At 37.0% G+C, this 14,341-nt stretch overlaps 1 protein-coding gene across 5 annotated transcripts in view; it reads left to right on the top strand.

Annotated features, from left to right (window-relative positions):
- Window positions 1–14,341, top strand: part of LOC140730394 (echinoderm microtubule-associated protein-like 4) — a 236,006-nt gene that overhangs the window by 90,136 nt on the left and 131,529 nt on the right. For all 5 annotated transcript variants that reach the window (XM_073050716.1, XM_073050715.1, XM_073050713.1 and 2 more), the window contains exon 2: window positions 13,959–14,141. In XM_073050716.1, the coding sequence (XP_072906817.1) occupies window positions 13,959–14,141 (183 nt within the window). The remainder of the gene's footprint in view (window positions 1–13,958; window positions 14,142–14,341) is intronic.

Genomic DNA, 14,341 nt, shown 5'->3' with positions numbered 1-14,341 from the left:
AAAAAAATTGGCACATATACACATGTGCACACAGGTGCCGCGCAAGGCTTCATGGTCATGGTAGTCTTTCTCAGGGTAAACACAAGTGTCCCGTATTTAACTGCTACTTTTGTTCCTTATTTGGAAGTGAGAAGGTTGGCAACCCTATGCTGCAACCATGCACACTGCCATCTTACTGGCATTCCATACATTCTGTGATGTGCAACATAACATTTCAGCTCTTAGATCAGCCCCAAATGGTTTGGAATGCTTTAGTTTTGAAGAAAGAATTCTGAATGAGAAAACTGGAGCACTTAATGTTCAGATTTTGGTCAGGATTATTCCTGTGCTTGCTTAGTATTATCTCTCTTATTATAAGACTGATCGGTGCAGTAGATCACTGTGTACATTTATTAGGTACCTTCATTTCTTAAAACAAGGGCGTGAAGGTAATAGTTCCTGCTACCTTAAAATGGTTTTTGTATCTCAACAAAATTAAACTGCACAACAACGATGAAATATCCAGAAAGAGCATTTAAAATGTATGTTAAAGAATTGATCCTCCTATCAGGACCAGTATAAGTAGATGCGCAAGAAATGTTGGTTTCCTTGGACTGCATACGTTGAGGGAATATTCACTGCAGTCCCCCAAATCCATGAGACGGGGACAGCTCTCCCATCCCAAATCCCGGTTTGTGTGAATGCCGTGTAATTTACTACCCTGTCACAACTCAGTGATAAAAACTGACAGACAGTACACCTCCTACGATTAAAGGAATTATACTTATGAATGGTTACTTAATAAAGGGTTAGTTAAAAAAAAAACAGAGCGCCTATTATAATTAAACAGTCAAATGTGCACAAGTTGGAACTCAACTCCAAAAGTCATATTTACCGATCCTCAGTATTGAATTGAATTGACTTTATTTCTTACATCGTTCTCGTACATGAGAAGTAAAAATTTTTACATTATGTTTCTGTCTAAATGTGCAAATTATAGCAATTTCTAATAAATAGTATGTACAGTAAGATGTACAGTAGAACAGTCAATATAGCAATTGTGTCAGCGTGAATTAGTCAGTCTGATGTTTATATCTGATATATATCTGATATAAAATATCTGATATAATATTAAATATTGATATAATATAAAATATCTGATATATATTAAAAAAACACTCTAAATTTCTTCAAGTAAGTGAATTAAAGAAAATTATATTAATATTAATCCCACCAGGTCCTATGTACCTGTTACCTTTTGATCATGTATATATTGACACAAGTAGAATGTTGGCTATCCACAACTTTGTCTTCATTGTGTCCGCTGCTTCATTTCACCCCTTTGAAAGCAACTTATTTGGGGAAAGAAAAAGTGCAAGCCACCTTTTTTATCTTGTTACTCTTTATAGAAATTTTTTCTTAGTTTTGTTTCATAATTAGAAATTATTTTATATTATTTTATTTAAATTATTTTATTTAATTATTTATACAGATAAAAGTAATTGCTTTCCAGAAATCAGTTTATGTATATAAACTAATCTTAAGTATTTATATTTATTGTGTTTATTATGCTTATTGTGTTTTTTTTAATGCTGTGTTGGATCCAGAGTGACAATCATTTTGTTCTCCTTTACATTGTTTATTGCCATTCTTAACTACTCAATCTTGAATCCCGAAACTCCAGCTGGGAAATGGTTCAAATTTGTTACCTCCTCTTAAGTTTTAGTATCTTTAAATGGGTAGAAGCTTTGCACACTGTATTTTATGAATATAGAGTTGACCACTGCCATTCCAGTACGTGCAGCCTGATAAAAGGTATTCCATTCTGATCAGACTGAAGTGGTCACAATTTAAATGCACCACTTTCTCACAAACTATAATTAATAATGACAGATAAAAAAAAACTTGCAATCTATTGTTTAGTAAAATTGGTTGAGGAATAAATTTTGGCCAAGATATGTAATTCCCCTGTTTTTATTCAGAATACAGGTTTCCCCCGCTATCCGAAAGTAGAGCGTTCCTATGAAACCTTTCGTAATCCGAAACGGTGTAAAGCGAAGAAGCAATTACCATTAATTTATATGGGAAAAATTTTTGAGCATTCCCAGACCCGAAAAATAGCCTACCAAATCATACTAAATAACTCATAAAACCTAAAATAACACTAACATATAGTAAAAGCAGGAATGATGTGATAAATACACAGCCTATATAAAGTAGAAATAATGTATGTGCAGTTGTCGTTTCAGTTACCAGAATCGGGAAGACAGCGAGCACACTGATGATGGTGTGTTAGGCTGAGTCGTCAGAGGTTGGGGTGGTGGGAGATACAGGAGACTGGGGTGTAGGAGGGAGAGGAAGAGGGTCATCTATTAACATCTCATCGTCGTCTGAATCCATCAGGGCAGGCAGGTCACCTTCTTCTATGTCTGCCTGCCTCGATGTCGAAGGTCGATATTCGACGTCTGCTGTGGCTGATGTGGAAGGCTTGAAATATGACAGTATGCTTGACTGCTTAGCGTCACATATTTTTCTATCATACAATTCTTTGTAAGCACTCAAAACATCTTGCAAACATGCAGGCAAGCGGACGCAGGCAAGTTCAACGCACGCACAATGTCTTTATTTTGGTCGCCACGATCGAAATGCTTAATTACATCTAGTTTTACACTAAGCGTAACACCCTTATGAATTCTCTTAGGCTTTTCTGATACCTTAGGACACATCTTGCTAACGGATGCACAAAATAAATCGAGATAAAACACAGATGCTCACAGACACATTTCTAAGCTATGGCGGCTTGATGCTGAGTGTAGTTCCTGGGGAAGGAGTTTGGTGGCTTGGGGTGCGCGCTGCCTCTGTAACGGCTTGCTGCAAAACAAACACTGAATGCTATTTTCGCTTTTCGCCTCTTTTTGTAAAAGTGAAAATCCTCTTCAGATTTCTTTCGGTTAGCGAAAGCAGGTACTAATGTAGGTCTTTCATAAAAGCAAAATGGCGTAAAGTGAACTTTCATAAAGCAGGGGATACCTGTAAGATATTTTGTTTATGAGAGAGTAAAGGAGTTCTTGGTTTAACATTTCATGTGGAATATGCTGCTACCCATGAAACAGCATTCCCTCCTTTATACTCTGATGTCAGCTCAGTATTTCCCTCTGGATTCTGGAGTGGGATGGGAATTGAAAGGCTTTAAACTTGGACAAAAACTGCTAGCAACTGAGCTATGGCTGACATTGCAACATATATTGATAATCTTTCATTTTGATTGATTTGAAGCTGAATTTGGGCTTTAGGCTTTCTGTAATGACTGGCAATTTATGCTTACTAAATTTGAAGAACATATTCATACCAGGTTGAGAAATTATATCACTTTCATAAAAGATTTCAAATGAAGATCAGATGAATAGATGACTTCCAGCACCAATAATCTTCAAACATGACATTGGGAATTAAAGTAGATGTATAATTCATTTGTGGCTAAATATCGAACTGAAAGGAAAGGCATATCATGTTGTGAAGAACACTGATAGGTCAGAAAGTTAGAAATAGACAAATAGAGTAAAACTAATAAGGGAGAAAATATATTGGGAGGGGGAACTTTGGAGGATGAGACTAAGAAATCAACAGTGAGAAATAAGAAAATGTCTGTGATTTTGAATCTACATGGTATGATCGTTAGTAAAAGGATACTTGGCAAACAAATGGGAATTAAAGTTAAGAAGTCCCCAGGTCTTGATGTGCAACTGAGAGTTTTGATGAAGGGTCTTGGCCCGAAATATTGGCTATTTATTTCAGAATCAGATTTAATATCACCGACATATGTTGTGGAACTTGTTAACTGTATGGCAGCAGTACAATGTAATACATGATAAATAATTATAGAGCAGAAAGCAAAAAATGGAATTACATTAAGTCTATAGATGTTTATTGATTAGTTAAGTTAAATTAAGTAGAGCAAAAAACACACAAATAAAAAAAAGTAATGAGGTAGTGTTCACGGGTTCAATGTCCATTTAGAAATCAGATGGCGGGGGGGGGGGAAGAAGCTGTTCCTGAATCGCTGAGTGTGTGCCTTCAGGCTTCTGTACCTCCTTCCCAGTGAGAAAAGGGCATGTCCTGGGTGGTGGGGATCAGTAATGATGGAGGTCGCCTTGACAATGTCTTGGATACTACAGAAGGTAATACCCAATTTTATGAGTTTCTGCAACTTATGTTGACCTTGTATAGTAGCCTTCCCCCCCACCCAACAGTGATGTAGCCAGTCCAAATGCTCTCCACAGTACATTTGTAGAAGTTTTTGAGTATTTTAAGTGATAAACCAATTGTCCTTAAACTCGTTATGAAATATAGCTGCTGTTTTGTTTTCGTTAGAGCTGCATCAATATGTTGTGTCCTTGTTAGGTCCTGAACGCAACAAGCAAATAGAAGAGCTTTAGTCAGAATCAGATTATCTGCTATTTTATTGAAGATTGGAACTTCCTTGAGTGGTCTTTGAGCTACTCCTCCTGTTTCTCAAGTTCTTATAACTTGCCATGGGTTTCTGTTTGTAAAGGCACAGTATAACACCAAGGTCACTTAGAGCAAGTAACTGGTGAATGAATGCCAAAGATCTTTTATGACACACTGGCAACAAGGTAAAGATTTTGTGGTGGCTGATAAAACAGCCATGAAGACTACTCAATACAGGGTAAATAGCTTTGCAAAATATACAAATAAGGATAAGGAAGAATATATGGCCATCCAAGACTTCTGTTAACTTGAGAGGTTTATTGTGCTGGAGGAAAATTCAGGATTCCTAACCTGATATCCCTCATTCTGAGCAAAAATAGATTTTGTTGGTCATCAAATAACTTCCTGTAAAAAAAAAAGCGTGATATTCCATCTGGCTGTGGGTGGTGAGTTTGAGCCTTATGCAGTAGCTATCTACCTTAATTAGCACAGCAGTTTACTTACATACGGTGTCATGGACAAGTACATTCTTCCTGGTTTTGTTAACGATGATTCATGAATTCAGGTCTTTACTCAGTACTCTATAAAATGAATCATACCCTCTGTTATAGGGTACATTTGCAGCAACGGAAATCCATGCAGTGTCCTGAATCAGTTTCCTTAGTACCTTAGGCCATTATTAATGATTAATTAATTCAACTTAATTTATTGGCCTCAATACCGAGGAAGAAGTTATTCTAAAGGGGACGGGAAAAGAATACAACAAACAGAAAAGTGGGATGGATTAATAATTGCCCATGAAAAACCAAGCAAAAATAAATTACAAGTAATGTGGAGAGTGGGAAAAGGTGAATAAAGGAGAATTGGAAACCTATTATGAGTAAATAGAAATAGGGGAGCATGCATAATGCCAAAAAGAAAAGCAGGAATGGAGTGAACTTTTGATGTCTCACATATTGGCAGATAGTCACGGCACTCCTTGCACAGTTTAGAGAGGATGAAGCTCAACTGTTGAAACAGACATGTTTTACCCATGGTATTAATTTTACTGTATCGGCATTAGTAAATGTTCCTCTTTATCAACCATAGTATTGTCCTTTATACCTGATCTGTTCTTCATTGATCTTTATATTAGGGTCTAATCTAGTTATTTTAGAGATATAGTGCAGAACAGGCCCTTCCAGCCCAACGATTTGCACTGGAACTCGCCTATTTAACCCCAGCTTAATCACAAGACAGTTTACAATGGCCAGTTAACCTACTAACTGGTGCATCTTTGGAGGAAGCCAGAGCACCTAGAGAAATCCCATGCGCTCACGGGAGGGACAAACAAACTTCCAAACAAACTTTGGGGCGAAATGTTGACTTTTTTTTCCCGTGTGTGTTCCATAAGAGTAAGCTGTAATTGAACTCTGAAATCCGATATTCTGATGTTTAATCGTGTTGCAATAACCACTATGCTACTGTGGCGAATGTCCGACACTGCTAACCCCTAATACGATTCACTCACAACCATCATTTCTTGGGACTGAGTTTCTATTCTTGTTCTGTGTTCTCCAGTGTCTGATGTGAGGCCAATGTGGGACCTTTAGACTATCAAAAATGGGACAGGAGGCATAAGGGCAGGATGGACGCGTGTCAAAGGTGTTCTACTTCTGCCATTTACACAGGGTTTCTCTGTGTTCTGCAAGTACAGACCTGGAAATCATAGATACTGAGAACTTCCAGGAGCCCAGCTAGTAATCCTTATCTTAACAGAGCTGTGAAATGTGTGTCTGTCTCATGACTACAGTTACTCCTTGAACCATAGGTGCATAGTAATCCTGCATGTTTAAATATTGGTCTTGCACTTTGAGAGCGTTAGCTTCAAGAAAATGGGGAAAGAGTACCATCTTGAATTCGGTTGGACAAACTAGTTAAGTGAGAAGATTATTTCTATAGGATCCAGGAGCAGATTAGACCATTCAGCCTATAGAGTCTGCTCCACCTTTCATTAAAAGGGTAAAACTATCCAGAAGAATTGTCTGCAGAAGAATTGCTGTGCAGCTAATTTTAGGAGATGTGTTGCTGTTTTTTGTTATTTCATCTGTTAAAAACTAAGAAATAGTATATAATACATCTAACATAAAGTTAAATTTTTGAGGGAAAGTGCACTACTGAATAAGTCTGATTTTTTTTTCACTTTAAGTATTTAATCTTTGATTTTCAACCAGTCATGATGCCTTTCTCCTCTCATCATAGTGATCGAATGTCGACTTGCTTACAGCTTGGATATCTCAACAAAAAACAGCATGGTATAGATTTAAGCATTTCTGGAGATCATATCAATACTTAGCAGTCTTGACCAATGTTGCATGTTGTTTAGGTAGTGGAGAGATGAGTCTCCAAAAACATTCTCTTTCTTGATGATAAAGGGATGTGGTATGTACGAACTAAGGAAAAAGCTGGAGAATCTGTAGCCCTCTGTGCTCTGGCTACCTTTGTATTTTTTTCCAAATGTTATTGAGAGAGGATTCTTAAACAGCTCAGTGCTTAAGCTGGTGCTGTGCATCTTTGCTTTCCAAGCTAATATTGAGGACTTTAAGCCCATGCCTTCCTAACTATGCCACAGTACACAGGTCCTGATGGGTATTTTGAGTTGGTGGTGTAGACTCCTAGGGATTGTAATAGACTCTTTTCAACTTAAATTTATAATTTTGGAAGTATGTCTGTCATGGTATCATTTTCTTTTTGGATAGGCTGGGAAACTTTGATAAATGTAGGAGCTTCTTGTGTTTATAAGCTGTCTGTAATGAATGTACCTTTATCGTGGCTGAATCTATTGATACCGGAGGTAGTATTTGCTGTGTTACTGTCCTTTGGTGAAGTACAACTCAGCAGTTTGAGGACATTTAAGAGTCAGCTACATTTCTGAAAGTCTGGAGCTTTATGTAACTGATTTCCCAGCTAGCTGATAGCACGAGATTTCCATTGAGGGCAAAGAATAGAGGGATCTGACAGCAAATATTAAATTTCAAATCCAAGTGTTTTTTTAAAGGAAGACATGGAAATAAAGCATGAAATATGGAGTGCTATTATTGATCTTTCGCTGTCCACTAAAGCTTTATAAAAGTAATATTTTGAAGAAATGCAGTGCATTAAAAAAAAAAGAATATCTTATCTGAACAGGCTTCCAGTTGAGCCTGTGTATAGATTTCATTGGGGTGTTTGAGATACTGGTTTGTTGAGAAATGGCCTTTCGTGTAACTGCAATGAAATTTGAGAGGTAGAATACAATTCACTGAACACTTCAGCCTTTGGAATATTGGATGACATTCATCTGTTGGCCCTTTGCCTTAATGTGCTCTAAATTGTCTAGAATTTCCATCTTAAGTTTCTCATCCTCTATGTGTTACCATTTTGAACATTTACAGATAAGAATAGCAGTAAAGCTATTTGGATTGGGAAAAGTTTGTAAACAAACTTTCAAAATGAACCAGGCATGAAATTAGGATCAGTCCTTGGGTATTTAAGCAACAAGGAAGAATGGATGTATTTTAAATGTTTTCTTGGGTAATGTCTAATACAGCACATGGATTACTTCATATATCTTCAGTCAGTTTGCCATAAAAATGCATGGTTAAAAGTTGGTTAGTTTTGTTTTGTAGGAGGGCATGTTGTATGTGTGTTTTCTGTAAACAGATTAAAGATTTTTGCTTACTTGAATCTCAGTCTGTGTTTAAATTATTGCTTGGAGGAAAAATGTAGATGTTTAGTGCTATGCAATTTAATAGCCTGCTCTTACTTTCTTTGAACTTAAAACTTGAACTTCAACTTGAACTTAAAAAGAAAGTCATAAATACAATGCTGTAGATTTATAAATTCATTAGACTGTCAGTTCAGATGTTTAGTAAACAGTTATATTAATATGGTGGATTTGTATTACATACTTTCATGTGTATCAGTCATTAGTATGCTCTTCAAATGGTGGGGATTGATGTGTGGGGAGGCTGCTGTCCTTTGTTCAATGTTTCAGTAAATATAATCGAGTGTAATTGTGGCCCATTTTGCTGATGGCCCTATCAAAAATGAAATTTTAATAAATACCTGAGGCACAAAATTGAAATGGCCATGAAGTAATATGTATTTTAAATTATTACATTTTCAAGTTTTCCCTACAGAAGGCATGAGGAAAATCCTCAAGTAATTAACAGGAAAGATGGATAAATTTGGTATAAATCTGCACAGTTTACAAGCCCTCAAAACAAACTAATCTACGAGTATAGTTTGTATTTATCATAGGATGCTGGGAGAGTCACAAGACTGGACCTGATATTTATTCATTGTGGTACCCAGATTTAAAATAGAGTAATTCAGCTTCATATAAAATATTAATGTCAGTTATCTTTGATATTTTGTTTTAATAATAACTGATTCTTCCTTTTGAACATTTTTCTTGTCTTCACAAAAAGAGGGGAAATAATGAGAATACAAACAGATGTAATTTAAAAAAAAGGAATACCATTATGAAGGGCTAAGTGATCTGGACTGAAAAAGATGCAATTCAGTCTGTTAATAATGGATCAAGCTTAAATTAACCAGGTAGCTAATAGGAGAAGATATTCAAATGAAGAATTAGCATATATAATAAGCATACTTCTGATACTTGAAATTAAACAAATATAATAAAGGCAAAAATAATTAAGATAGATGAACAACATAGATGAAAATCATAAGTAATGGAGATATAGTAGATGGTGCAAACAAAGGTTTGCAGGGTTAAAAGCAGAACTACAAAAGTAACAGATAATACAAAAACATTGAGTGTTTTAAATAGAAGAGTGAAGCAGAATTTAATTGCAGATGATTAAAATACCACAAATGTATTAATATTATGCAATAATTTTGCAAATGATGAAAGCTGGAGTGTATTTGAAAGAAACTAGAGGGGATGATGAAACGTTAGATCTCTTTAGGGTTTTAGAGATTATGTAGGGCAGGGCAAGACGATGAAAGAATTTGAAAATAATGGTGACAGTTTTAAAATTGAAGCTTTTATTAAGTGGGTATCACTGTAGGTCAAAGGGCCGAACTTGAATGGAATAATGAGTGAGTATGCTTGGTATAAGTTGAGACTTGGCCACCCATGCTTTGAGGTCTTAAAAGTTCATGGGAAATAGAAAATGTAGTTGACGATATGTGAGTTGGAATATCAAGTTGTGAGGGAAGGGCAAGAAATGAGAATAAACATCAGCTGCAGGCAAACTAATTTAAAACAAAACCAGAAATGTTTAGGTTGGCCATAAGCTCGCATAGTTATCAATATTTAACTTCAGGTGTTCAATACAGTGCCCAACAGAGTTTTGGTGGAAAAATCTTAGTATATGACAAAAGAAGGAACTTCTTGGCATCATGGATTAAAAGATGACATGAACCATGGTTTGGGTTAAGGCAACCCAATGTTACAAGGACTTAGCAGGCCAGACAACATCAATAGAAAAAAGTATGGATTTTGGCCAAAATCCTTCGGCAGGCCCGCCGAGTTCCTCCAGCATTTTCTGTGTGTTGCTCGGATTTCCAGCATCTGCAGATTTTCTCTTGTTTGTTAAGTTCTGTCCTTAGAAAACATTTCATGGAGATTTTCTGTAACACAAAGATGCATCGTCTGTACATGCACCAAGAAACATGAGTTGAAAGACATAACTTTTGTGTTGATTTAATTATTTTCACAGAAATTCTGTGAGAGCACATTTTATTCTACATCTCAAATTTCAGAGTGATTTATGAAACCTGTAGGGTGAATCTCAGTAATCCAAATGGCAATAACATAGAGATTGCCTGCACACAGAAATGTGTAGAAACGGTGATTTGAACTTGGATAAAAGACAAAAAATCTTTAACTTTACAACCAGCAGAAAAGCTTTGCCAACAAAGGATGCCTTTTTAATGGATTTGAGGATGTAAAGAGTGTAGAATGGGCAATTGGAATTTGCAGTATGGATCAGTGCAACAATCTGATGCGGGGTTTTGCCATGAAACATTGACAACTCCCATCCCCATCTGCTGCTGCTTAGCCTGTGAGCTCCTCCAGCAGGATTGTTGTTCCACATTCCACCATCTGCAGTCTCTTGTGCATCAGTGCAAATTTGGGAGAAATGAAAGATGAAATGAAGCATAGGCAAAGTGATTCAGAGGTTTGAAGACACAATCAGTATGATTAATACCTTTGACATAATAGTGTCTCAGAAATCTTCAAAGGAACGCAGTTGAAGACAAATCAAATTACTTCTATGTGCAAAAGATCAGAAGTGAAGGAATACAGATTTCTGAGTTTTGAGGCTCTAGGAACTTATAGAGAATGGCAAGGGTGGACAGTTTCAAAAAAGGTTAAGAATTTTAAAGTGATGGTATTCCTGGATTACTGGAGTGAAAGCACGTGAGTGATGGATAAATGATGATTCAAGTGGTTTTGGATTAGTTCAAGGGAATTGGAAAATGTGAAGCTATTGAAGTGCATTGAAGTAATTGTTTATAATGAAAAATGGGACTGAAAGTTTCTGTAAAAGAAGACCAGAGGCAGAGATCAGATATGTTATGGAAGTTGATAGAGGTGGTGTTTTTTTATTTGGTGAAATTATTATGTGATCAGTGACTTGTCTTGGGATCAAAAATGTATGACAAATACATCATTCCGAATAAACACTTCTCGGGCTTCAAGCTGGGTGCAGTTAATAGATTATAACCGAGGTTTTGATGACAAACCCTACCATCTTCTTCAGGGATGATGCCTGGGCACATCTAGTCCGGTGGTATTAAATATCTCACTCTGTTTCAAAAGGATGCCCCTTTATTCTGAGGCTGTGTCCTCTGGCCTTAGACTCTCCCACCATAGGAAACATCTCTCCACATCCACTCTATCAATGCCTTTTACCAATCAATAGGATTCAATTAGGTCACCCCTCATTCTACTGAATTCTAGTTGAATACAGGTCCAGTTCCATCAAAGGCTTTTCATATGACAAGCCATTCAATCTTGGCACCTCCTTTGAGCCCTCTCCACTGCCAGCACATCCTTTCTAAGGGCCCTAAAACTGCTCACAATACTCCAAGTGAGGCCTCACCATTTCTTTATGAAATTTGAACATTATATCCTTGCTTTTATATTCTAGCTTCTTGAAACGAATGCTGACTTTGCATTTGCCTTCCTCACCACAGACTCAACCTGCTAATTAACCTTAAGGGAATTATGCACAAGGACTTCCAAGACCCTTATGCACCTTAGTTTTTTTAAAATTTTCAATTTAGAATATAGTTATCCCTTTCATTTCTTCTATGAAAGTGCATGACAACACACTTCCCGAAACTGTATTCTGTCTGCCATTTCTTTGACCATTCTCCTAATCGAAGTCCTTCTGCAGCCTCTCTACTTCCTCAAAACTACTTGCTCCTCCACCTATCATCATATTGTTTGCAAACTTTGCAACAAATCCAATTGCATCATCCAAATCATTGATGTATAATGTAGAAAGAATAAGTCCCAACACAGACTCTTGTGGAACACTAGTCACTGGCAGCCAGCCAGAAAGGGCTACCTTTATTTCTACTCTTTGCCTCCTGCCAGTCAGCCACTGCTTTATCATGCTAGAATCTCTCCTGTAATACCATGGACTTGTAGCTTGTTAAGCAGCCTCATGTGAGCACCTTGTCAAAGGCCTTCTGAAAATCCAAATACACAACAGCAACTGATTCTCCTGTGTCTATCCTGCTTGTTATTTCTTCCAAGAATTCCAACAGATTTGTCAGGCAAGATTTTCCCTTAAGGAAACCAAGCTGACTACAACCTATTTTATCATGTGCCTCCAAGTACCGTGAAACCTCATCCTTAATAATTAATTCCAACATCTTCCCATCCTCTGAGGTCAGACTAACTGGGCTATAGTTTCCATTCTTCTGCCTCTCTCCCTTCTTGAAGAGTGGAGTGAAATTTACAATTTTCCAGTCTTCCAGAACCATTCCAAGATCGAGTGATTCTTGAAAGATCATTACTAGTGCATACATGATCTCTTCAGTCATCTCTTTTAGAACCCTGGGTGTACACCATCTGTTCCAGGTGTCTTACCTACCTTCAGTCCTTTCAGTTTCCCCAGAACCTTCTCTCTAGTGATGGTAACTTCACACACTTCCTGCCTCCGGCACCTGAAACTTCCACCATATTGCAGGTGTCTTCCATAGTGAAGACAGACACAAAATACTTATTCAGTTCATTCGCTATTTCCTTGTCCCCCATTACAACTGCTCCAGCATTGTTTTGATATCACCAATCTTATATCCATTCTCGTCTCTCTTTTACATTTTATTTATCTGAAGGAACTTCTGGTATCCTCTTTAATATTATTGGCTAGCTTACTTTCGTATTCCATCTTTACCTTAATTACTTTTTAGTTGCCTTCTGTTGGTTTTTAAGAGCTTCCCAATCCTCTAACCCCACTAATTTTTGCTCATTATATGCCCTCTCTTTGGCTTTTATGTTGTCTTTGACTTCTCTTGTTTGCCACAGTTGTCACCTTTCGTTTAAAATGCTGCTTCCTCTTTGGGATGTATATCTTGTGTCTTCTGAACTGCCTCCAGAAATTCTAGCTACTGATGCTCTGCTGTCATCCCTGCCAGTGTTCTTTTCCAACAAATTCTGGCCAACTCCTCTCTCATCCCTCTGTAATTCTCTTTACTCCACTGTAATGCTCAAATATTTGACTTTACCTTCTCAAATTTCAGGGTGAATTCGATCATATTATGTTCTTTTACCTTAAGCTCTCTAATCTATTGTGGCTCATTGCACAATAACCAATCCAGTATAGCTGACCCACTAATGGGCTCAACCATGTGCTACTCAAAAAAGCCAGCTCATAGGCACTTAAGAATTCCCCCTCGTGGAATCCAGCACCAACCTGATTTTCCCAAACTACCTGCATATTTTGGCAAGAATTTACTATCTCCCATTGTAATTTGTAGGCCATATATAAAAACACAAAATGCTGGCAGAACTCAGCAGGCCAGACAGCATCTATGGGAGGAGGTAGTGACGACGTTTCGGCCCGAAACATCGTCACTACCTCCTCCCATAGATGCTGTCTGGCCTGCTGAGTTCTGCCAGCATTTTGTGTTTTTATTTATTTCCAGCATCTGCAGATTCACTCGGGTTGCCTTCGTAGGCCATATACTTTTTTAATATGATGTTCAACAGCTACTTTTTCCTGTTTGTTTAAAACTATCTATGAAATTGTTTTGGCTGCGATGTCTGTAGTTTGTAAATCATTTTAACAAGTTTTAAACTCTAGTGTGCATTGTTAGTTTTGTACTTTTTAAAACTTCACTAGTCTCAACCTGAAGTCTTTCTAACCTCATGCTCTACTTTCTAAACCTGTTACATGTCATTTTTGAGCAAAAGTATGTTCATGTGATTTATATTTAAGAATAGTCAAGATTTCTAGTCTAAAACAGTTTTATTTAATTAAATCTACAAAGAAATGATTTTCATCTTATATTTCCTTTAGATGATAGCATCTCTGGTGCAAGTACATCTGATGTCCAAGACCGCCTTTCATCCCTTGAATTAAGGGTCCAACAGCAGGAAGATGAGATCACAGTTCTGAAAGCAGCCTTGGCAGATGTACTGAGGCGTTTGGCTCTCTCTGAAGATCAAACTGCTTCCCTGAGGAAAACATCTCCTGGTAAAGGTGAGGCTCATTCTAAAATACACCCACATTTTACTAAATGCTATTAAATCATATTGTAGCTAAAGAACACACTGAAGAATAGTCCCCACTTTGTATTGATTTAGTTTTGATTTTAAAAAAAGTTAATTGTTTTAGAATAGCCATTCTTTTTCTCGGTAAAGTAAACAGATGATTTTGCAATACTTTTGCATAGAATGAAA

This window comes from Hemitrygon akajei, chromosome 7 (assembly GCF_048418815.1).
Source record: "Hemitrygon akajei chromosome 7, sHemAka1.3, whole genome shotgun sequence".
Classification (NCBI taxonomy): domain Eukaryota; kingdom Metazoa; phylum Chordata; class Chondrichthyes; order Myliobatiformes; family Dasyatidae; genus Hemitrygon; species Hemitrygon akajei.
This window is presented reverse-complemented; position numbering and strand designations above follow the sequence as displayed.